Source organism: Budorcas taxicolor, chromosome 8, assembly GCF_023091745.1.
Source record: "Budorcas taxicolor isolate Tak-1 chromosome 8, Takin1.1, whole genome shotgun sequence".
NCBI classification, from domain to species: Eukaryota; Metazoa; Chordata; class Mammalia; order Artiodactyla; family Bovidae; genus Budorcas; species Budorcas taxicolor.
Window position 1 is genome coordinate 43,651,043 of NC_068917.1, and position 25,707 is coordinate 43,676,749.

Consider the following 25,707-nt stretch of genomic DNA (forward strand, 5'->3'; position numbering starts at 1 on the left):
GGGTAATAACAGCCATCCCGTGGGTATGTGGTCGCTACTAGTGAGGAAACACATGCCCAGTGCTTGCTGAGGTCCTGTATGAGACGGAGCTCCATCCTTGGAGGAGGTAGCTGCGGCCACAGGGATGGGAGTTAGAAATGCTATTACAATAGAGAAAAATACCTTGTCATCATCCTTTTCTGCTGGGGAAACTGGCTTTTATTAGTGGTGTGTGGGTGTGTGCTAAGTCACTTTGGTCATGTCTGACTCTACGACCATAAGGACTATAGCCTGCAAGGTTCCTCTGTCCATGGGATTCTCCAGGCAAGAATACTGCAGTGGATTGCCATGCCCTCCCCCAGGGCATCTTCCCCACCCAGGGATCGAACCCACATCTCTTATCTCCTGCATTGGCAGGCAGGTTCTTTACCACTAGCACCACCTGGGAAGCCCCTTTATTCGTGGTGCACAGAGGCAAAAGTCAGACGATAGCAAGAATTTTCTAAGAGGAGAAGAGATTCTTTTCTGCCTCAGCTGGTTTATTTGAATTCGTACTTGAAAAGTTAGGGGAACTTGATGAACGATCTTTGAGCCTTCTGCAGGGCACCACTTGAGTTGCTCATCAAGCAGAATCCAATCTCGGTGATTCAGTTGTTTTAATAATGATGTGATAACAGTGATAATCTTATTTTGCCTACATTTAATACTTTAACATTTCAAAGCTATATTGTATACATTATCTTATTTTATTCTTCTGGCTTTTAGAGTCAAGATGACTTCAAGATGGCTCCTTTTTTAAACCTCTACTCTGTTTAGTGTGTTTCTGAGAAATGAGAAAGTTTAGAAGTGGGAAGGGAGCTCAGTATGATGCCAAAGGTGGTATGCTGTTTTCTTGCAAGACCTACAGAATGTACTCCAGAATTAGCTAGTACTGCCTGATGCAAAGCCTTCCATTAAGTCTTGACATACTGTTTGCAACCTTGGCGTTCCACAGAGCATTTTGGAAAAAGATTATTGTGCTACTCGGCAATCCAGACCCCTCTTTACAGACTGTAGCAGAGTGTCATGTGACATCTTAAATGCTCACTGTTCCTGTTGTTTGTTGAGTCCTAACTCTTCAGTTAACTGTTAGGGCTCTTCTTTTCACTGGAATAGAAAGATGTTTTTCCTCTTTCTGGGGATACGTGCTTGCTGTGCTGCCCCTGCACAGGGTCAGCTGTGGGCCCAGCTGTAGTCCATCGGAATTGTGAGTCCTTAGATGGAACCTCATCCTCCCTGGAGTCCAGTATGGGGAATCACATTCAAAAAGTCCCAAAAGATGTTCATAAAGTCCCTCCATGACATCTTCAGCTTTCTGATTTTTAAGACAATCTTTTTGTTGTTGTTGTTATTTAGTAAGTCTAGTCCAAACATTACATAATTAAGTAAAAAAATCTGCCTCGGTGGAACACCCACACAGAAGCTCTAGTTCTCTCTGCCAAGGATGCATCTTTGTTTCCATTAATGACCTGACTGATGTATGTAGAAATTCTGCATTAAAATTCCTGTTATCCTACAACTTTTACGTATTATCCATCTTCTGGATTTTTAGTGTATGGATTGCATGACTTTCTGTTCTCTTCATTTCATTAATGTCACAGAAACCAGTTTCAGGGAGAGTCACAGGAGACGGCAGTGTCATTTCCTGGTTATTGCGGCAGCATTGAACTGAAGAGGTTGACAGGGAGCAGATGTTTAAAGATAAACTCTAGTCAGATTTCTGATGTAGAAAGATACTTATGGTGGTAATATGGGGCATGAAGTAGGGACCTAGGATGAAAGGAGATAAGACAGTTAGGTTGGATTATTGTTGTTAATCAATTTTGTTTAGATACCGTGGCTCACGTAGTTATGACCATATCCAGCAGGGCTATCATCAGTTCAGGGTTTCTCAGTCTTCTCCAAAATGCTATCATTATCTCAGGTTCCAAAAGGCTATCATGAGAGACTTTTGTTAAATAAGTTGTTGAATTGTAGGCTCATTATATGTGTGGCTTTCACCTAATGATATCTAAAAAGGAAATAGGAATTCTCTAGTTGTTCTCAATAACCCCATCCTAGACCCCACTGACTTTCTTTCTTTTGAAAGAAACTAACCTATCTTATTTCTAGAATCTTTCCAAGCATAAAGTTTAAGCATTCTGGTTATCAGTTGTGTTTCCCGACTGAAATTTGAGGTATAGATTTCTGTTTCTACATGTTTCTGGGTCTTGTCTCTTGGTTCTTTCTCAGAACATACTTTTATAATCAGGCTTACAAGTGTTTTTGGTAGCAGAGTTAGTGTGACACTAGAATTCTGAATCCTCTGAATAGCTAGTGGCCTCTCTTGCAGTCTTCTCTCCTATACTAGACCTTGCTCTCCTCTCTCACTCTACTTCTGGCAATCATGTTTCTCATAATTTTCATTTGGTTCTCCCAGATACAGGAAATATAGAACCCAGGTAGTAGCAGAATCGTGATATAGTTGATCACAGTGGCTTAACATTGCTATATATCTTTCTGTATATTATTTTTCTATCTTATATAAACATGGGGCCCCTTTTACTCAGTAGTAAAAATCACTTACATGAGGAGCTTTTATCACTCAACATGAGGCAAGAACATCATTGGTCTCTGAAAAAGGAGGCTCAAAACAGAAAACATAAGTAAAGAGGTGACAGAACGTGTCAGGCAAGAAGCTGTGATTCACAGCAGTGCTTTGGACTAGGCTAGCACACAAGCCCCAGCTGTAGGTAATATTTAATCAATATGGCTTTTGAATAGAATTGGTAGTACAAGGGACATCATCAATGTTTTCTCATTTGTACATAAGCAGATGCAGAAGTCAGGTTTCATTTCTTTGTACTCAAATTAGCAATCAAGGATGATCCATTCCCCTGCTCTTCAAAAAAAATCTTTTATCTTCATATGGAAAAATGTCAAAAACGAGTTCCCCAATTTTCAAGTCATACTCAAACACATTAAGGTACCCTCAACCTTGGCATAAATGAACAGAGGAACCTAATGTTCATAATGATTTCCCCACCTCCCATCTCTATCCCAGCTATGAGCCCCCTCCCTCCCCAGAATATTAAGCTTGAAATTAATCAGAGATTTCAACACAGCAAAACACTCATGAACTCAACACCACTTATATCTCTTCAACCATCAGTGATGGCAAAAAGAAGTGAATTGGCATTTAAAACATCCAGTAATAATACAATGGGTGCAGTTACCTGTTTTTATTCTTTTCCCTTATAAAATAAAAGCTTAAGGGAAGTGGGAAGAAGAACAATAAGAACCATTTGATACTCATGTAGCATAGTTTACTGGCCATTTTCACACCGTTTTGCCTCTTTAATCTTCACAATTATACAAGATCAGTGTTACAATTATTATTGTAATCCCGTTTTAGAGATGAAAGACATAAGCCTCAGAGAAGCTAAATGTCTTTACAAAGCACTCTCAGTAAGTAGAAGTTACTCCAGCTAAGTTGTTCTGACTCCACGTCTGGTGCGCCTTTGACTCTGCCATTCTTACTGTGGGCTGTCTTGAGTTTCCAACATGGGAAATTTTGTAAATTGTCGACAAGTTCTTAGCATGAGGATCATTCTGAGAAGCTCTGTAGTAGCCTTCTCTTAGAAGATGGTAGCTGGGCCCCTAACTGAAGCCCTGGGGCCCCCATGCTTTAGAGTGCCTTCCTTCAAATTTCCAAACCCTTTTTTGGTGACTGGGCCAGCAGTACCGTCCAGGTGAGGAACCCTGAACCCAGACTGGCACCCATAGTGTTGCCAACCCTCACTTCTCTCCTTCAAGGCATTCTCTCACCCTCTACCATATATATGGGGTCAACTAGGTACACTAATGAGCTTTTGGACAGATGCCCTTAGGCTCTTCCTGAGGCCTTGTAGGCTGGACCAGATTCCAAGAGGGCAGATCATTCGTGCTGGCTAACGTGACATTTCTTTTGCTGAATTACCTGAGATTGGCTCTCAGTGTGATGCTACATACTGATATGGGGTGATTCAAATGGATTATATTGACAGGAACCCGGCAAAAATATTTTTCCCAGTGTTCTATACATCCTGGGGATGGTCTAATAATTGGCAGGAACTGTAAAGCATCTGAGATTTTACCCTAGGTACAGGGTAATAAATTAGCCTGCTACAGTTTCATAGAGTCTGGCAGAAGACACACACTTCCTGGTCAGAGACAAAGGTGAGGTTATTACTCACAGCAGTAGCAGTAGACAGAGTGTCATCTTTTTCTTATGCAAGTTTCTTAAGTCCGAGTTCCCACAAGGTGACATGAAGAAAACTCAGTGGATTGTGTTACACAAGGGAAGTTCTGAGCTTCAGTTCAGTCGCTCAGTCGTGTCCGACTCTTTGCGACCCCATGAATTGCAGCATGCCAGGCCTCCCTGTCCATCACCAACTCCCGGAGTTCACTCAGATTCACATCCATCGAGTCAGTGATGCCATCCAGCCATCTCATCCTCTGTCGTCCCCTTCTCCTCCTGCCCCCAATCCCTCCCAGCATCAGGGTCTTTTCCAATGAGTCAATTCTTCCCATGAGGTGGCCTAAGTACTGGAGTTTCAACTTTAGCATCATTCCTTCCAAAGAAATCCCAGGGTTGATCTCCTTCAGAATGGACTGGTTGGATCTCCTTGCAGTCCAAGGGACTCTCAAGAGTCTTCTCCAGCACCATGGTTCAAAAGCATCCATTCTTTGGCGCTCAGCCTTCTTCACAGTCCAACTCTCACATCCATACATGACCCCTGGAAAAACCATAGCCTTGACTAGATGGACCTTAGTTGGCAAAGTAATGTCTCTGCTTTTGAATATGCTATAGGGAACCCAAATCTTTTCTGCCATTCAAACGTAGAGTGTTCCTGTGAAACCTTTCATAAACAGAAATGGTATATAGCAGAGAAGCAATTACACATCTTGCTAACAGATGCTCAAAATAAATGGAGATAAAGAATAGATGTTCATGGATGGAGATCAATGCTATGGAGGCTTGATGGTGAGATTCTGAGTAGTGTAGTTCCCGGGGAGGGAGGTTGGTGGTGCCTCTCTCGCTGCTTCAAATGTGCACTGCCTCCATAAAACCTCACCACAAAACAAATGCTGAACTCTATTTTTGCTTTTCACTTTTGTGAAAGTGAAAAAAACTTTTTTTTTAACCCCGCAAAAGTGAAAATCCTCCTTAAATTCTTTTTGCTTAGTGAAAGACAGGTACTATGTAGGTCTTTTATAAAAGCTAAGTGTCGTAAAGCAAACTTTTTCGAAAAGTGGGGGATCTTTGTAATGCATGCAAGTATGCCTGCTGTTTGCTAAGAAGGAAGATACTATCCCAGTCAGTTTTCCAAACCTGTTTGATCTAGAAACATCCTTAAAAAAGATAGTCTAAAAAGGCAATCAGTGCCTATCTTGCCGCAACGTGGAGAAACTTGAGATGCCTGTAGAGAATTGCCTCCCAACAGTAGGTTCCTATTGCTCCCTCTTGATTCAAATGTGCAAGAACAGCCAAATAGTAACCCCAGCCTATCCTGGGATGACCCTAAATCTTCAGAATTTTCCCAGAAGAAATGATTTCCAAAAGAAAAGCCTGAAGCCAGGAAAGAAGGAACATGATTATATACCTTGTGGATCTGTATATAACTTGCCATTTCCATTCATGTTTTTTTCAGATACTACGGTGCTGCCCATGGGTAGCACCAATTATCTCATGTTTTGATGTGGGAGTTGCTCACCTATTCCTGGAATTATCTATATCACTAGCCTGTTACACTGCTTTGAATCTCCACTATTACAGTCATTCTTTCCAGGTACTGTCTCCAGAAGATTCCTGTATAATTTTGTTCTATTATATGGCAAAGGCAATTCTATAGTCCCTTCACTACCACTAATATATCAGTATGGCTTCAAGTACAAGTTTTCAAGTAGCTTGTCTATCTTCTGTGAGTATTATGAGAGGAAGGTGGTTTGAATGGGATTATGGAATCAGAAGAAGTGAGAAATGATGGATATACTTGGATCTGGGGGAGGTACTTTCAGTAGGCTCTCAGGGGGATAAAGGAATAGTTTGAAACCACTAGAGGCAGAGAGAAACTGCGCATTGGGGAGCACTGGGGAAAAATGGCTGGGTGATGTTTTAGAAGGCACTCCACAGTTTATCCTGGAGCCTATTCTGCTTTTGGACTTTAAGAATAGATCTTAAAATGGATTTTTTACTATTCCAACTCCTTAGTTTTCCTTGGCTTTTAAAAAGAATGTAGGCAGTACATTCTAAAATGAATGTCAGGGGAGCGTTTTTAAAGGAGCAATGCAAACGCAGTTGTGTTTGCTCACTTGTCTATCAACGTCACCCTTCTGTTTCGACACCTAGCTCGGCATCAGCTGTGTGCACTGTACGTGTAAGACATCTTCAGCCCTGACAGCGCTTGCTCTTTGTGGCTATCACCTCTTTGGCCATCCTGCTGTGCAAATGCTGCCGTCAATGACTTGGATGCAAAGCAGTGATATTTACATTGATACGGTTAAGTTAACTTTGTGGTGGTGAAAGCCTCAGTTTTTCATTTCCTGGCTGGTATTTGCAGTGTGGAATTGCAACACTGCATTTACGTGCATTTTTGCTTTAAAATGTTCTGTGGTGTTGCAACATTTGAGAAATTCCCAGAGAGCCTTAATCTTCCTACAAACACTGGTTTGTAAGATGAGGGCCAAGTCACTATCTCAAAGTAATATCCGTGCCCCTGCTGCATAATTCTGGTTTTCGTTTGTATATCTTTAGACTGTCCCTATGCTGTCTCTTAGTTCATTTCACTCTGGAGGATGCCAATAAAAGAATGAAGAAAAAGATTTTTTTTAATATTCTAGTTTCTTTTTTTAAGAGCAATTGAAGTTAAAGCTACATTCCCTATTGTTTTCCATGAAATTGCATTTAAAATATTTTATTAATGCAAAGACATGCATTCAAGACTAAGGACCAGTGAAGAGTAGCCATGGCAACCAGGAAGCCATTCAGGAGGTTAAAAAAAATGCAGTAAAGAGTAAGTGTTTTAATCCTTAACTTTAATCCCTTTACTTCCTGTTCTCAAAATGAAATATAAATCAGGCACCATGGAGCGCCGCAATTTTTCTCTGAAAAGGATGTTGGCAAAAGAGGATTAGTAATGGACAGACGTATTTAAAGAATTTAATCACACAATTTGTTGTAAAACTTTTGAGACCACAAGTGACCAGTTCCTTTGAGTGGTGTCAGTGAGAATCTACAAAACATACTTTGAAACTGATTAGAGAGTTGGCACAGGGGGACACCCCTGTTTGCTATTATTGTTACATCATTTCAGCCTGTGGTAATGACATGAGAAACCAAGGAATTTGCTTGGTTCCCCCAGTGGGTTGGTAGAAGACTGGTGGGGGGACTGTCTTATTGGTAGAATAGAGATATTCTTTTGATCTTCAAAATACTAGGGAAAAATTAAGTCGCCTGTGTTTCACATACTACCTTTCCTTGAAGTCTGATTACTGTGGGAGCTTCACAAAGATGTGTGCTTCCCATTGTCAACAGACTTGGGTTTCTGCTAAAAAGCACAGACTTTGCTTTCTGTGGACAATAAAACAGAATTCTCAGAAGGATAAGTTATTATTTCTTAGTGTCTATTTTTTGTTTGTAAGATTTGCATTTACATGGAGCCCTGCTGATTTCTTAATTTCTATTTAAAAATAAAATATCTATATTTCCCCCCTTAAAGTCAGACCTAAAATATGCCCTCTACACTGGCTTTAAATGTTGATTGACTCTGCAGCACATCTGTTTTCCCTTGTTCTACTTTGAAGGATTACGGGGATAAAAGGGCATATGTCTTTTGATGGCACTTTTCCTTTCCTTAGTATCTGTGCTGTGTGTGTGTGTATAGACATATATATATATATATATGTATGTCTATACATATTTCTAATTGGCTAAAAATTACCAGTGCACCAGGCTCTTTACAGAGATCTGAAGTAGCTACAACTTGTAGTAGCTCCTTGCATTGTCAGAATGTGAAATTACTTCCAATAATATCTTCCCGAGGAGGTGCTAAAAATAATAACAGGCGAGCAGCATGAGGGCTAGAGCATTTGAGAGTGGAGTTAGACACAGCAGACCACTGGGCCTGGAGTTCCTTGTAGACACTGAGAACGAAAGCATGCATTCTAAGTCCTGTGGATGGCAGAACATCTGGGGAAGAAAAATTGCATCATGTTCTCCAGCTAAGGGGACAACATGCAATACTGACAACACCTGTTTCTGCTTCCTCAATTTGACCTAGTCTCATTTCTCCCCATACTGTTAGAACCAGCAAGGTTAGCGTAGTCTTGAACAGAGTTTCTGAGATGTAATGTACACACACGCTGTGCTGGCAGCCATCATTACCCTTCCATGCTGTCTTTGGATTTTTGACTTTCTAGTCTGGGTTTCTAGGGTGTGGTAAGCTTTTTGGAGAGGGGATTGGAGCTCACTGCAGGGGGTAGATAAGAAGAAAGACCAAGTAATGCCAGTGTCCAAAGGAGGAATAAGTAGCTTCTATGGTTTTTCCTGTGGTCATGTGTGGATGTGAGAGTTGGACTGTGAAGAAGGCTGAGCGCCGAAGAATTGATGCTTTTAAACTGTGGTGTTGGAGAAGACTCTTGAGAGTCCCTTGGACTGCAAGGAGATCCAACCAGTCCATTCTGAAGGAGATCAGCCCTGGGATTTCTTTGGAAGGAATGATGCTAAAGCTGAAACTCCAGTACTTTAGCCACCTCATGCGAAGAGTTGACTCATTGGAAAAGATGCTGATGCTGAGAGGGATTGGGGGCAGGAGGAGAAGGGGACGACCGAGGATGAGATGGCTGCGTGGCATCACTGACTCGATGGACATGAGTCTGAGTGAACCCCGGGAGTTGGTGATGGACAGGGAGGCCTGGCGTGCTGCGATTCATGGGGTCGCAAAGAGTCGGACATGACTGTGTGACTGAACTGAACTGAAACGTGAAAATAACTTTGGTAGAAGCTGCAAAGACCATAGGAAGTCTCTAGAGGAGTCCAGTCTCTGGCTTTACTCTAAAGAACTTCTCTGAACCAGGCCTCCTTTTCCGTGACCAAAGAGAAGAGTTTCATTTCACTGATGTGTTAGAAGTTCATGAGATTCATGCATCATTCTAAGATATACAGTCCTCAGGTAAGAGCGGGAGAATTACCTTCAGTAAAATTCTTCCATGCCGTGACAAAAATAATACCATGGGCAAGCTCTTACTTTGGTTGGCATTACCTCAGGGGTGAAGAGATCCTGGCACCGCTAAAAGCTGAATGTGGACCGGTGACCAGGGAGACCAGGGCCACAGCTGGTCACTTACTCAACCAGGGTCCAGAAGATGGAGGGTCTTGTCTGTGTATGTTGTCAAAAAGGAGGCGAGAGTGTGTCATTTCAGGTCCAATCAACTTGAAATTTCCGTGTTCTTCTTCTCAACCTTATGCTGGACCTTGAATCTTTAACAGAGGGTAGAAAGTTGGATTTGTTCCCAGCCCTTCCAGGTGAATCAGAGATGGGAAGTACAAAAGTAATGAGTGAACATTTCCTAACGGAAAGATTGCTCATTTACACTTTCCAATAAGCAATATATAAATGTGAATACTGTTATCTAGTGAAATCTAGTGTGAACAGGGACTGAGCAGTATAAGAAATTAAACTTTCCAGTATCTTATAAAAAAAAAACCTTCTGTTAAGATTTCACTTGTCTAGTTCCTGTTTTATTCTCAGTTGATAATTTCAGCATGCTATCTCACTCTTTTTTTTTCCCCCCTCTTTGCATTGCTATGAAGACATGATTTTATCTGTCTTTAGAGGCTGCCCTAAAGAAGTAATAAATCCTTAGCAGCTATTGATTTGTTTGTTATTCATTCCTTTATTTGCTCACACATTTCCCCAAACACTTAGAGTACCTTTCATGTGAAAGGAAACACTGTTTTAGCTTACATGATTAGACAGACATGGTTTCTGTTTACAAGGAGACTTTTTATCTTCTGTGACACACACACATATATAATGTATAAATAAGTATTACAGAATGTAGAAAACCACAGTACTATCAGAGTGATACAGAGAAATTGCTGTTGCAATGTCTAAAAAGGAAGAAATTATTTTGGAAAGAAGAGGTGCGAGACGACTTCGAGGAAGCAGTGACATTGAATTGGACCTCGAAGAATATGCAGGATATAGTGTAGATATACAGAGTCTGAAGAAAAGGGGCCTCCGGATGAGGGAAGCCTGTGGCCAGAAGGACGGCATGAGACACGAATGCGAATGAATACCAGGTAGGGAGGAGGCGGTGTTGGCTCTGTGTGACCCAGGCAAGGAGCGCGAAAGCACACTGCTAGGGGAGAGGCCCCTGTGAAAGCCTGTGAGTTTGGGCCATGAACAGTGCTTGAGGGAGAGTCTCTAGAGGGCTTTGAAGCAGGGTGCTGTTGTCAGCAGTGTCCTTGGGGGAAATTAAACTGACTGCTGTGTAGAGGATGGATGGGAGAAGAGAAAGCAAGTGCTCTCCTTTGAAATGACAGCCTTCAACTTTCAGAAGTAGGTATCTAAAAATTGTCCAAACACTGATCTATGTGAAAATCAGCCTTAAATCTTTTTCAGACAATCTGTTTTAATTAAATGAAAGGAAGGAAAAATAACTTCTGCAGTTAGTCTCTCCCCACACTTAAACTAAACTGTAGCATATGAAGGGCTGTAGTCAGAAATCAATTCAAAGGAAGACAATAAGAAGCTGGTAAGATGGACGGGGGACGTAATTACTAGATAGCTGGCTGCTTTAATTAAAGCTTGAGAATACTTGAATAGAAAGAAAATGCCACACTTGACTGCATGGGATGGAATGTGTGTGGTCACATTAGGGCAATGAGCTGGTATCAGGAGGAATTTATGAAGCCATGATAGAAGCAAACCTTTCGCCTTCCTTTGAGTCTTTACAGCCTTATAACCCGGCCTCAAAAGGTAAAGGAGGATGTCTCCTGGTTGTGTGAAATTCCATGTTAATATTTCTGTATTTGTCTAAAAAAGAATCTACCCTTCAATTTAAGGTTCTGCTTTTTAGATATTCCTCCAAATGCAGTTTGAATCTACCTTGACTATGTTCATTTGTGTATCATTTTCCAGTGAGGAAAAAAAGCAGGATTCTTGGTGTCAGTTTTAGAATAATATTGACTTAGGAGGAAAATGATGTTTTTACAAATATAAACAATGCAGAAAATCCAACCTGCATGCCTTTCTGATTTCAACATACTTTTAACTTCAATTCCCCAACTCTATTTAGGATAGCTAGATAGTTGTACAGATTTTGGTAAATAGAACATCTATATAAGTATTAAAATCCCGCAGAGTATTCTGAAAATGTTTTGTTGTTGGTTTTGATTTCTAATATAATTGGATTTGAAGAAGTCCAACTAGAAAATTGAGTAAAAGCTAGCTACAGTCTTCTGAGATAGAATAATTTGAGTGATATTCATTCTGCAAAAACTGTGCTAATGTCTTCATTAAGGCACTGTTTGGCCCCAGACTCAGTTTATGTGGCTAAGCAATAACAAGTATCAGTCTTAACAATTATAATAGTTTTTCTTCTTGAGCAAAAATAATAATAATAATAATAACATTGTACTATGCTAGTCACTTTCTGTTGATCACCTTTTGTAATCCTATAATAACACCATATTGTTGGTGTTATCACCACCATTCTACAGAGGATAGTTCGGAAGCCTTTCAAGGTTAAATATCTTGCCAAAGGCGATGTGTTAGTGGGTAGCAGAGATGAAGTTTGAACTTTTATCTACATGAACCCAAAGTCTCCATTCTTTTTCCTTTGTCATATTACTGTACTATTGTATGATAATAATAAAGAGAAAAATATCTAAAGATGGATGGGAGAAAAAAGAAAATAAAGGTACATGTAATAGAGTGCTATAAATGTTTCCACACTGAATATTAATGGGAAAAAAATAAGAATAGAAATAGTAGTTAGCATGTGTTAAACATTGACTATATACCATTATTGGTAAAATAGCTTATTATCTCATGTTATCTGTTATCCCCAACAACAGCCTTATAAATTACCCACATTGTACAGAGAAAACTGAGCTAAAGCGATTTGTTTAACTACTTAATAGTTGTCTAACATTTCATAAGTAAGGGTACAGAAGCTCAAATCCAGGTAATTTTGGGTCCAGAGCCCATACTCTTATTTTTCATGACCATATCATTAACTATTATTTAAGTGACTGTTAATAGCTTAAGGAGCTGTTAATGTCTGTTAATGTCAATAGAGTATGGGCTGTTTTCCAGAGATAACTCACTCTTGGATGGAAATTTAGAACCATCATTTAACATAATCTTTGATGCCAGAGAATATTTTCATTAAGTTTGTAAATGGTCCTGAAATGGGGAATGTGGTAGCCAGCTGAGTGATCAAATCAAATGAAATACAGCCAAGAGCTTCTGTACCACCAAATGGCAAGGGAGCTTTAAAAAGCTAGCTTCTGAATATAAAGAGCCATCAGAAATAAAGAGCATCACATATGAAAAAAGATCTAAGAATTTTACCCAACGGCAAGTTTTATTTGAGCTGCACTATAAGCTCTGCAAGGGCAGGGAACTAGGTTATCTTGGGCATGACTTTATCTTCTAGGCCTAGTATAGTTTGGGGAGCACAGTAAGGAATTCAGTAAATGGAATGAATGAATGAATGAATAATATAACATGGATTTTAAGAAACGATTCTTTAGGTTGAATTGATAGAAGTGGAACATTTAGAACAAGGGATGTGTTTGTTCTATTATCCTCTGTCCTGGTCAAACAGCTAGTTCACTGTATTAGTATTGGGATAGCATTTGCGCATTTAGCTATCCAGTGAATTCCAGTGTTAAGAGAAATTGGTGTGGTGAATATAAGAATATGCTACATGAGAAAGCAGGGATTGATGTTTTAGATGACTTCTGGGTACCAAGCAGGGTTTCAAGAACTTTCTAAATATTATCTAATTTATTTCTTAAAGCAACCAAGATAGCTCAGTGATATCGTCTTCATTTTATAGAAGGGAAACTACACTCTGACAAGTGAATGCATCTGCCTTGGACCACTTGGTAGCTGAACCACAATTTGTCAGACTGAGAGACCGAAGCTCCTCCTACTTAACATTACTCTTATCTATATTAAAAACTAAAGATATTCAACCTGGAGGAAAAAAAAAAAGCAACTGCTAAGGAAGGACTGACAGACTAAATTACAGCCACTTTTAGGGCTGAAATTCTGTAATACTGTAGCATTTTGAGGTTTCTCATATATGAAAAGGAATACAAAGTAGACCATGAACAGAGTTATTCTATGTGGTCTGAGGGAGAAGGGGAAAAATAAATTCCAGTGAGTGGCAATTATGGGAGGCAGATTACAGATCAACTTGAGGCAGACCTTCCTAATGGCTAGACCAATTTAACAGTGGAGCGCAGTGAGTTGTATGAAAGTGAGTTCCCTGTCATTGAAGGGATTTAAGCAACAGCTGAACTGCCACCATGATATGGAGTAGGTTGGCAGTTTACCATCCTACATTTAAATTTAAATTAATTAAAATTAGGTTAAAATAAAATAAAGTTTGCTTCCTCAGTTGCACTAGCTACATTTCAAGTGTTTTTTAATCACATGTGACTAATGCCTTCAAACTAGTACTCTGCAGAACTTTTCTATCATCCAAGAAAGTTCCTTTGGACAGCATTTGTTATAGCCCTGGTACATAACATTTGTTCTTCTTACTCTGAAATTGTTTCATCAATCACTGTTTTTTACTAGATAGCCAGTAATTATGTTGTATCTATACAGGAATTTATTTTACATGTCTCTTACTGAGACATATACCCTGGTATGTATATCTATTGAGATATTTTGGCATGCTCATGAAGACAAAATTTTTGGCCTCTCGAGTCAGTGCTAACCAAATAGGTACTTCCTATTATAGAAATGCAGGGTGTCCAACTGGACTGTACCTTTTGTTCACGAAGAAGTTTCTTCCAATACTCTAAGTCTGCACTCTCATTTCTTTTCTTCTTTGCAAATTGGTCGTTCCCAAAGGAAATGAGTTTGATAACAGATTGTTGGAGATTAATTACCTATGATATGCCAAAGCCACTTCATAAATGTCAGGGCTGAGGAATCCCTTAGAGATAGAAATTTTCGATTCAACTGGAAATTAATTGTAATTAATATAATAGGTTAATTCATTGTAATTATTTTTAAGCCTTTTGGCAATGAGCTAATTCCCCAGGATCCACATTGCTCAAAGTGTCATAGAGAATGCTTGATGAGAATGTTCTGGTACTAAACCTTAACCCTCCGAAAAAAAATCCTATTTGTTTTTTCTTCTGGTTGAGTTTCTTCAGAAACATATTTTGGTGGCATTTGATTTCTGGAGAACAAAGGAATCCCTGCAAGATGATGCATAAACATGCACAGCCCAGATAGAGGATGCTCATTGGAGAAAGGGAAAACAAAAGGCCTTTGATTGTACCTCTTTCTCTTTGGAAGTGTGTCTTGCTTCAGAATAACAGAATGCCTTTGCTGTTGGAATAAAATGTAATGGAACCAAAAATTGAAGAATCTGGGCCTTTTTCCCTTTCGTAATTATTTCCACTTGACTCACTTAATCTTGGACGATTATTCAATCATATCTGAAATGAGAAAATGATGGGAATAGAATTTCCGTCTCTTGTTTCAAGAGCTTATAAACATTAACAGAATAGTCTTGAACAAAAAAACAAATACAAATCACAATTGACGGTACCTTGTTTTTAGCTATTAGGAAAAATCCCTGCATTGTTAGGGAAGCAGCTCAAGTTACCAAATGCGGGAACCTTGTCAAGACTTGATGCGTGGTTTCATTATTAACGTTGAAAAACTATTATTTAGAACAAATATTTCATAATGGGAGATTGTATGCAAGCTAAGGAGCCAGTTTGTTTACTTGCACCTGGATAGGCCAAGAAATTAAGCCCTAAAATGGGTCATTAATGATCAGGATTATTAACACTCAAAGATTCACAGGTTGGTTTCTGAGACTCAGAGAGGTCTCGTCTCTTCCTAGTATGTCCGTGAACCTTACTGCAGGTTTACGAAGAGGAAGTGTGAAAGAGTGAAAGTATTAGTCACTCAGTCGTGTCCTACTCTTTGAGACTGTAGCTCGCCAGGCTCCTCTCTCCATGGGGTTGAACCTGGGTCTCCTGCACTGCAGGCAGATTCTTTACCGTCTGAGCTACCAGGGAAGCCCCCTATGCAGAGAAGGACGCATGCAATCCTAATAGGTTGCTGAGGGCTAGATCAGGACTGAGTATGAAATAAAACTCCTAATAGTTGGTACTATCTGAAATGAAAGCTAACTGCCAAGGTAAGGAAGTTGCCTGTTACCACAGGGAATCAAACAGAGTCTGAGAGCCATCTACTGGGGTTGCTATAGGGCAGTAGTACATAAGATAGAGGTTTGGCCCTAGTGATGTCTGAGGTTCTTTTAAATGCTAATTATTCTTGTAAATTAGGGTTTTGTTTTTAATTTAGGCTCCACAATTATGCTTTTAGTAACATCCATAATGGCCCAGGGGCTTCCCAGGTACAACAGTGGTAAAGAATCCACCTGCCGATGCAGAAGATGCTAGAGACATGGGTTCAATCCCTGGGTCGGGAAGATCCCCTGAAGAAGGAAATGGCAACGCACTCCAGTATTCTTACCTGGAGATTTTCATGGACAGAGGAGCTGGGTGGGCTACAGTCCATGGAGTTGCAAAGAGTTAGACATACTAAGCACACAGGAGAGATAATAGCCCAGGATACCCTACTTTCATTAAGCATATGGTTACTATACTATACCTGTGTGTGAGCAGAGCAGGAGCTGAAGAAAAGGAAATAGTATGTGTGTGTGTGAGCATCTCTGAGTGCTGCTGATTGGCTCTCTGAATTCCTGAGACAAATAAAAAGGATTTGTGGGTATTTACTAAGTCGGGTGCTCCCAGAAGCAGACTGTGAGCCAAAGATCCAGGTGCCTGTGAATTGTTAAAGAACTGCTCCCAGGAGAATATAGGAGAGAAATGAAGGAAGGGGCTAAAGCTATAAACATGGACGACCCTACTGGGAGCTCTGGAGTATAATTTACGCTTCAGATTTTGTCCCACTTTGTCACTAAGAAGCACTGGTTGGTCATGCATTTGTGTATTGGTTGGTTGGGGGGGGGGGTGCGGGCAGTGTCTGTTAGCTGTAAAGTATGCAGAAGCTAGGGGGTGGGCACAGGAAAGTTAGGAGTCAGGGCAGTTCAGAGCTAATCCACGGGATCAGCAGGGATCTGGGCAGAGCAGCAGCAGCCTTTCCCATATAGTAACTATGATCTGTGTCTTCTGGGGCTTCCCAGGTGGTGCTAGTGGTAAAGAACCCACCTGCCAGTGCAGGAGAAAAAAGAGACATGGGTTTAGTCCCTGGGTCGGGACGATCCCCTGGAGGAGGACATGGCAACCCATTCCAGTATTCTTGCCTGGAAAATCTTGTAGACAGAGGAACCTGGCAGGCTACAGTACATAGGGTCACACAGAGTCAGATACAACTGAAGTGACTTAACATGCACACATTTGCTGTATCTTTTAAAATTCTCCTTTAGGAGAGGTAATTAAGACATGACCAATTATGTTTTTTAAACACATCCACACACCACTAGAGATTGTAGCGGCCTTTAGATAAAGTATTGTGTCTCATTCTTACAAATCCTGCTGGCACTGAATGATTTACCCAGATGCTGGTCCCACCCTGCCAGGTGCCATGGGGTTTTGAAAGTTAGAAAGGCAGTCAGCTAACCAGGTCCTTGTGGACTTCATAATAGTGCAAACTGAACTCATAACAAGAAACAAAGCCTTAAACATATATCCGGTTGCAGGGTTGTTGAGAGCAGACTCTGCAGCTCTCCATATACCATGGGAGGCCCTGCTGGGGCTGACCTGGTCAGAGGGGGCTTCATTCAGGAGGGAGCCATAAATTGGGTCTTGGAGAAATTCTACTGGGAGGAGGGAAAGCCATTCCAGGCAGAAGGAATGAACAGCATAATAAATGGGATGTCTGCAGACAGACAGTGCTCTTGAGAGGAGCAAAGGGTTTTGTCGAGGCCTTATGGAAATACCTATCTTTGGTATGTGGTGCACATCACAGAAACTCTTCTTGCCTTCTTGTCTTTGCCTTTCGGGACTGGTGTCCCAAATGAAAGGAGGGGATATTTGTTTCTTGTATGTAAAGAACAGTAAAGCCCCCGTAAAGGGCATGTTCTTGCTGTGCTGTAAGGGCAAGTATTAAACTGGGGTGAACATTTTTAACCCTTTTTATCCCCACAACAGTATAAAAATCCAAATTGTACTCATGATATGAACTTCATGTAACCATTTATTATTATGAGATCTGAGGGGAAACATAATAAGAAATGGTTACATGAGTTTCATGTTGTTGTTTTTCAGTTGCTAAATCACGTCTGAGTCTTTGTGACCCTATAGACAGCAGCACGCCAGGCTTCCCTGTCCTTCACTATCTCCCAGAGCTTGCTCAAACTCATATCCATCGAGTTGGTGATACCATCCAACCAACTCATCCTCTGTTGCCCACTTCTCCTCCTGTCCTCAATCTTTCCCAGCATCAGGGTTTTTTTTCCAACGAGTTGGCTCTTTCCATCATGTGGCCGAAGTACTGGAGCTTCAGCTTCAGGATCAGTTAGTCTTTCCAGTGAATATTCAGGGTTGATTTCCTTTAGAATTGATTGACTGGTTTGATCTCATTGCAGTCCAAGGGACTCTTAAGAGTCTTCTCCAGCACCACAATTCAAAAGCATCAACTTTCAGGGCCAACTCTCACATCCATACATGTCTACTGGAAAAACCATAGCTTTAAATATATGGACCTTGGTTGGCAAAGTGATGTCTCTGCTTTTTAATATGCTATCCAAGTCTGTCATGGTTTTTCTTCCAAGGAGCAAGCATCTTTTAATTTCATGGCTGCAGTCACCATTCACAGTGATTTTGGAGCCCAAGAAAATAAAATGAGGGTCATGTCATAAAGTCAGTTTGGTTTTTATAATCCCTTATTTCTGCAATTCATTTTCTCTTCTCATGACCAGAAAAGTCTCATCTCTTCTAACCAGCATTTTCTTAGAGAATCTTCTTATCAGGGTTCCTCATGGTTCTAAAAGTGTGGTTCCCAGACAACAACATCACCATGACCTGGGAACTTCACAGAAATGAACTGCAAACCCACTGAATCATCAGTTCTGCACTGGAGCATGAAGGTGATTCTGATGCATGTCCAGGTTTGAGATTCACAGTTAGAGACCATCCCCCATTGGAAAAGTTTCCTCTATCTTTTTTATATTATTAAGAGCTAAGAAGATACTGCTTTATATAAATAATAGGGTTTCTCACTCCAAATATAAAACCATAATATAGATATATGGCAAGATAGCTCTCCTTGGAGACTCTTCTGTGTGCCTCCTGCCTCACCCATTTGATGATTCCTGGGTAGAGAATGTTTAAGAACCTTAAATGATCTGGAAGTCCTTTTCTTTGTCTAATAATCTGGGAGAGAGAGAAGGATACTAAACTTACATACCATTACTGCGTTTCTAAGCATATGGCCCTGCTTTGGAAATTTTGCATAAGGTCTTCAAGGACCTTAAGTGAAAAAAAAAAAGAAAAGAAAAAGTCCTTGAGGTTTGTTCAATTTAAGAAGCACTTTGTAGAACCATGTCTAATCCCAGAGAAAACCAAATTAACTCTCACCGCAAAGTTGTATGGAATCACACTCTTGGAAAACATGAATACTTGTAGCTAAGGAAGAATTGCCTGCCTTTAACTCCAGAAGTAACCGTGGCCGTGAAATTCCTTGGAAAGACCTCATCAATACTCATGTCTGTAAAACCCTGGAGTAGTTGGTAATAGAAAGCAGAGAGATGTTCATGTCTACTCTTAGTAGAACATGTGGGCCCCAGATCACATTTTAACAATGAAAGATAAATTAAAAGTGATCACCAGAACTCATTCTAAGGCTTGATTTTTTTCCAGTTTTTCTTACGTGGCATGTGTTAGGTTAGTACCAAAATATCAAACATACCTTCCAAAGGCTCTGAGAGGGTTAGGCATTAACTCAGATAATCTTGGGCAGACATTCCAACGTGGCAAAGCTAAGGAGATTATAATTGTCTTGTTCACTACATGTGTTAAACGCTGCTTCCCTAAACTTAGGGTCGCTGTGCCATTTTCATATTCTTGGACGAAGAGCTGGACATGTGTTTGTCTCTTCATAAAGCTTTTTCAGTTCCAAGAAATACTTTTCTCTAAATAGTAACTTGCTGATGTTTTGTATCTGTGTGTATGTTTTTCTTTCTGATCAGAGTCATCGTACTGGCAACAACCAGCTCTCCACATGGGAAGGCCCGTTTGTAGTATTTGTCAGTTTCCATAGTGTAAATGCTATCATCATGACCAATTTCAGGCTATCGATATGACATCATTGCAAGTTTGGGAAAAGTAGACACAGTTGGTATTCTTAGACTGGTGCAAGCCAGCTCCAGCACATCACTGGAATGTTTGGAAAACTGAGGAAAGAATAAAAAGAAAACAGGAAATAAATTCATGATACTGCTGCTGAGAACAAAAATAATTTTTAATATTGAATTATATTTCCTTACAGTATTTTAGCTGTGTTTTAACATAATTGTTATCACTTTGTATACATAATTTTGTTTTGCCTTTATATTCATGAGTATTATCCTAATGGTTGCATAATATTCCATCAAACTGATGTAGCGTCACTCATCAGCTGTACTTAGGGCTTCCCTGCTGGCTTAGAAGGTCTCCTGCAATACCCAGATTCAATCCCTGAGTTGGGAAGATCCCCTGGAGAAGGGAATGGCGACCCACCCCAGTATTCTTGCCTGAAGAATTCCATGGTTAGAGGAGCTTGTCAGGCTACAGTCCATGGACTTGCAAAGAGTTGGACATGACTGAGTGACTGACAGTTTCACTTAGACATTTAAGTAATTTTTCCTAATTTTTATATTGCTATAAATAGTGCTGTGTCTCACTAGAGTGATGAATATAAATAATATAAATCTTCCTCCACTTTTTTGGCTATTTCCTTAAGAAATTCTAAGAGCAAATAATTTCAGTTATGAATCTTAGAAAATCTCCCTCCAAATCATGTGTAAAGTCTGTAACAATGTCCGCTCCAACCGGCAGTGTTTTATGGTGCTCCTCTCACTCTACCGTCACCACAACTACCTCTTTTGTAAAGTTTTGATAATTTGGTAAGTTTTTTAAAAGTTATAGCATTGCATTTATTTCTTTGCAATTGTGCTGAATATTTTTTAGGTTTACTCTCACTTTTGTTTCTCCTTTTTAAAAAATTTTTGTTCATGTGAAGTGCTGCACGGTCAATCGGTCCCTTCCCAGGAGATCCTGCGGTCTACCTCCTCCCTCACTCATTTAGTTATTTCTAGACTGGGAGTTGTTTAGAAGCTTTAAATGATCTGGAAGGCCCTTTTCTAATCTACTCATCTGAGAGGAAGAAAGCGAGGGTCACTAAACTTGTTCCCTCTTTCCCCCACTTACACCTCGCCTTTTTCCTGTTTCTCTACTCCGGGCCCGAGACTCCCTCGACTCCTGCCTTACTCTTCGTCACATAATCCAGACGCAGCACAGGGCCCGCAAGTTCTTCCTCCATACGTCTGCAGGGCTCTCTCCCTCACTTCTCTCAAGGCTTTTTGCCAGTGCCGTCTCCAACAGACTTTCTCTGAGCCCCCTGTCTCAGGTTGCTATCGCTTGTCTCTAACTCATTGTATTTCTTCTCTCTATCACTCTTCTCTATAGCACGTATCACTATCTGCTGTGTTATATATTTTATTTGTTCACCATCTGCTTCCCCTCTAGAGTGTAAGTTCCTTAAGACTGTCTCCAAGAGCCTAGAGAGTGTCTAAGGCTCATTAAATAATTGTTGAGTAAGTATCCTCAAGTCCTACATCTAAAGGGTTAGTTTTATCTTGATGAAGGCAAAATCAACTTACATGGTCTCTTTAAACAGAGAACATATATGTTTAAAAAGGACAGAAGATGGTACCTGTTTGCAGTATCTGTGACAAATATGTGTCTAGATTTTTAAAGATACTATGTTTTTAGACAAACAGAGGTTGGTATTTTTATATAACTAAATCTTCCATTGTGATTTTTTTTTCCATTCAGACTACACTTACAAAATTCTTTTTCATAAATAAATCACATAACTTTGTATCTATACTTTATTCTGATATTTTTATGGCTTTAATATATAAAGAATTTATTGTGTTATTGTGATAAAATGAAGTCTATTTTTTTAATGTACCTTACTGTTGGGATAGTTTATTGCTTGTAATGATGTTGGTTTTTCTTGTTATCATGTTCCAAAAAATCTGTAGGTGTCAAATCTCAATGGACATTCTTAATTATCTCTAACATATTTTCACCTTATTATATCTCTGTATTTTAAACACACTTTACAATATGGACTAAATATACTTGAGTTTGTTTTTGATATCACTACAAGTTCTGATTAGATACAGAGCAAATCAAAGAAAACATAATAGGAAGTTGGGTTCCCAGAAGTGGAAATATCAAGGCCTGAAGTAAAATCTGCCTCTAACCACATATTTCCTGAAACACCTGCCAGGTGTTATTAACATTGGAAGGCTGACCCTTGTATTGACTCTCTAAGTCCAGTGCCTAACCTGTAGTTGTTACTTGATAAATATTTGTGCATGAACCTTAGGGCATGATATCCTTTCCAGAAAAAAGTACTCTGAGGAATAGCCTTCCTTTTCCATCTGTCTTCTGTTTTCTCCTTCTCTTAGCTGCGGTCCAGTGCAGAGCTCCATCCCGACCTGCTCACAGACTGCCTCACGGTGCAGCCCCTGCAGCCCTCCACCTCCCCACGAGACGCTGTCGATAGGGCGGTGGGATGCTCCCCAGAGCCCGGGCCTGACCTCTATCCAGGTAATATCAGCCGATTCAGCAAAGGCAGACCCAACCACATCAACTGTCCTTGTCTAGGCCCTTGACTCCGGTTAAAGGGAATGCATATATGAAAATGCTTCTAAGATCGTCTGTATTTCACTTTATCAGTAAACTGCAATTTATCCCCCTCCTGTCCTTCCCATCTGATTCCTAAGCTGGGTTTGTCAGCAGACTGTTTCTTCTCATAAAGAAACAAAGTAAAATAATACATTAGCTCTTTTAGTCCTGGCTTTCTGCCAAAAGTTCAATGTACCCAACCCTCCCAGGTATCTTAAATTTATTAACTTGATTGAGACTCAAAGGAAGTCTTTCCCCCTTAAGCAGGTAACAGGCTGCCTGTGGATTTCTTAATGGAGCAGTCATTGTTGTCTTTGCATTGCAAAAGGAAGCCAGTCCCATGTCTCTCAGAAAAAAAAAATCATATCAGTAAATAAATTTGTAAGAATGTCCATTAGTGTTTGTCAACCACTGGGGGAGGAGGGATAGGATGGCACTCCCAGAATAGCTTCCTTCTGCCTAGGTTTGAATAATAGATGACTCTATGTTTAGAAAAATGTTATGTATGCACTGAAAAATGAGAAAGAATTATTATTCAATAAGGACATTTTTTTTCATTTACTTTGTTAGCCTGGGCTTTTGTGCATTTTCCACTCTCTATAATGGTGATGTATTGGTACAAACGTGGTTGGTTATAATCTTCATATATGGAAAGCTCTTACTGTCATGCTATGAATATGAAAGCAAAAGTCCCACAACTCCACACTCCATACAATGGGAATTTTCTGTTTTCTGTGAATTACAAATTCTACTCCCTCCCCATCTGGTTCCAGCGCCAGGTTTTGGCAGCAGATTGCTTTTTCTTTTTAAACATACTAATAAGCCATAAAGAATGAAGGATTTACTGATGCATAACAGTGGAACAGGAGAAAGCTATGCTTGTATAACTTTTTAAATTTGACAGTTCTCAACTGATCCAAAGGCACAGGAAAGAGTATTAAGCAAATGTTTTAAGAGGGCCAGTCATCAAGACATCCTTAACGTTGTCCCAGTGTTGGTGGCCCTTTATCAGTTGCTTTGGGTACTTACTCTTGGAGAAAACAAAGCCTTAGCTTTTGAGACCATAAGAGATTAGATAAAAAGTTATTTGAAAGACTAACCAAGTCTGACAAAGGTTTTGAGTGCAGGTACACATATGAAATATGCCAGTGTACAATGTTATCAACACTCAAATATTTTCTATTAGATATATACATGAAAAAGCATGACTAGCTTTTGTTTGCACATATGTCTGTTTGATTTGCCAAACATTTGATATATGAACATTTATTCTCACACATTAAATTACAATCAGTTTGAAACAGCCTTTAGGCTATATCCCTACTTATTCAGTCCATAAATCCATAATCTTATTAAATACCTGGAACCCAACAATTAAAGAGACAAAATTAAACAGAATCAATTGAAAAATGGCCAACATCCAGTATAAATAGTTTATGGTGAGGGGCTAGCCTTGTTGAGTTGAAACCTCCTGGAAATGGGTTTGGGAAGCCATACTATCTTTGTCTATGAAAAACATTAGTACCTTTGCTGTATGTGGCGTGCAGTATATGACTCACTTTCAAAACTCAGGAGTCACATTTGTCTTGTGTGCTTTTTGATGTCTGGTAGTATTGTTAAAGTCTTTTAAAATGGCTTTGTCATTCCAAACAGAATTCCTCTTTTTGTTTGTGATGCTTTTCTGCATTTGATCTTCAAAAAGAGCTCTTAGTTTTGAGCCTCTAACTGTGGCAGGAGAGCTGCCAGAGTGGACAAGGAGCCTAGGTTACCACAGCGTCAACAGAGCATCTTCACAATGACTCAAGTTTTCTATGACTCTGGGAATACTGGAAACAGGCAGAGGGCCATCTTGCTTAACTTTGTTCCTAGAATTTTACTTCTCCAGTTAGCTTATAACTATGAAAGTTTCTCTGCCCTGCTTCTTTCTTTATTCCTGCTTTCTTTATCCCTCAGATTCTATTTTACTTTCTTTGTTCTTGACTTAAAAAAAAAACAATAAACAACTGATTATATTCTGTGTTTTGCTGAGAAGGCAACAAACCCAGAGCAGAACAAGGCCAGTGGAAAAACTAAATCACAAAAATCTGAAGCCTGCCTTTTATAGTTCTAGAAATTTACTTGCCAGGAGTGTATGTTCACACCAGTCTCAAACCTATGCTAAAGATCTATGGAAATAAGACAAATAGCAAAATATACCAAAGGAAAAGGAAACTGTTCATCAGTTAGTTCAATGTAAAATCTGAAATGTTAAAGTATTTTGATGAAGATTAAGCCTTGGTTAAATGGCAAAGGGATTTGGAGTCATTCCCTTAACATTCTATTACACAAAATCAAGAAAACGTTTTTTAAAGATTGTCAAGAACGTATACCTATAAGTGCTAATAAATTGATTTATCATAAAATATTTTTATGGAAACCTGTTGAGTGTATATGGGCAAGGGATCAAAATAGTTTAGCATGAACATCATGATTTTTTAGAAGCCACAATGTCTGGGGACTTGTGGTTTGAAGAAATCATGGTTTTGAAATGGAAATTTTTAGTGGCTCGTAGAGAATGATTTATAAGATTCCAAGACAGAAGTAGTTTGCAGAGCATTAAGGTGAACAGGGAAGATGGCAGTTACGATACATACAAGTATTGCAAGTTTCCTAACATATTGGCTTCCCTTATTGAAACAAACTTTTCAGTTGATAAGACTAAGCTTGATTGGAAAGGATTGCACGGTAAGACTTTTATTTCTTTGGAAGACAATATTGCCCCAGGTTAAAGCAGCCAAAAAATCACTTGAGGCCACACTGAGAAAGATTTTAAATTGAGTTGTTTACTTGTCTTCTATCCTGAAAATCCCAGGGCTCCCCAGGCCTGCTTCTGGGTTAACGTGAGATTAATTTTGTGATCTAACAGGGAGGCCAGGGCAGTGATGAGTAATTCTCAAGGATGGTTCCTTATATTTTCTGTGCTTTTGTTCGGAAGTTCTGTAACCCAGATAGATAAAACCCCATGCCATCCTGTAAATTTAGGTGGTTTATGTGATAATCTGAGGGAGAAGTATTTTATAGCCAGTAGATCAAGGTGTGAATGCCACATTCAAGGCTAAATGCCTGTGTAGATCTTCTCATCAGCTCCCTCAGTGAACTAATAAAGTGGATAAGCCTACAATTAGTGGGTCTACAAGATCATGGACAGCCTGGACCAATGCCTGGTCTTGGCGAGAGTCCATTCACAAATAAAACATGCTCTGTGGAAGAAGAGCTGTCCTATGAGTGATCGTAAAAATTACAGCTCCCTCCAAACTAAAACTGTACTACAGACTCGATAAAACATGGTCTTTGCAAATGCCATTTACCATGAAAACATCATAGAGGCCAGTGTGCTTATGCTATTTGAGTCAATATTCACATGATATTGAATTTATCATGTGAAAACTGTGATAGAGACCACCCATTAGGTGAAGAGCTAATACAACTGAACCAGGAAATCTACAAGAATGAGGGGATTTTATTGATACTACTTCTACTGGATTATTAAATAA

At 39.7% G+C, this 25,707-nt stretch overlaps 1 protein-coding gene across 6 annotated transcripts in view; it reads left to right on the forward strand.

Moving 5' to 3' along the window:
* The window catches only part of GLIS3 (GLIS family zinc finger 3), a 493,388-nt gene that overhangs the window by 387,915 nt on the left and 79,766 nt on the right, over positions 1–25,707 (forward strand). For all 6 annotated transcript variants that reach the window (XM_052644747.1, XM_052644745.1, XM_052644746.1 and 3 more), the window contains one exon: positions 21,955–22,096. In XM_052644747.1, the coding sequence (XP_052500707.1) occupies positions 21,955–22,096 (142 nt within the window). The remainder of the gene's footprint in view (positions 1–21,954; positions 22,097–25,707) is intronic.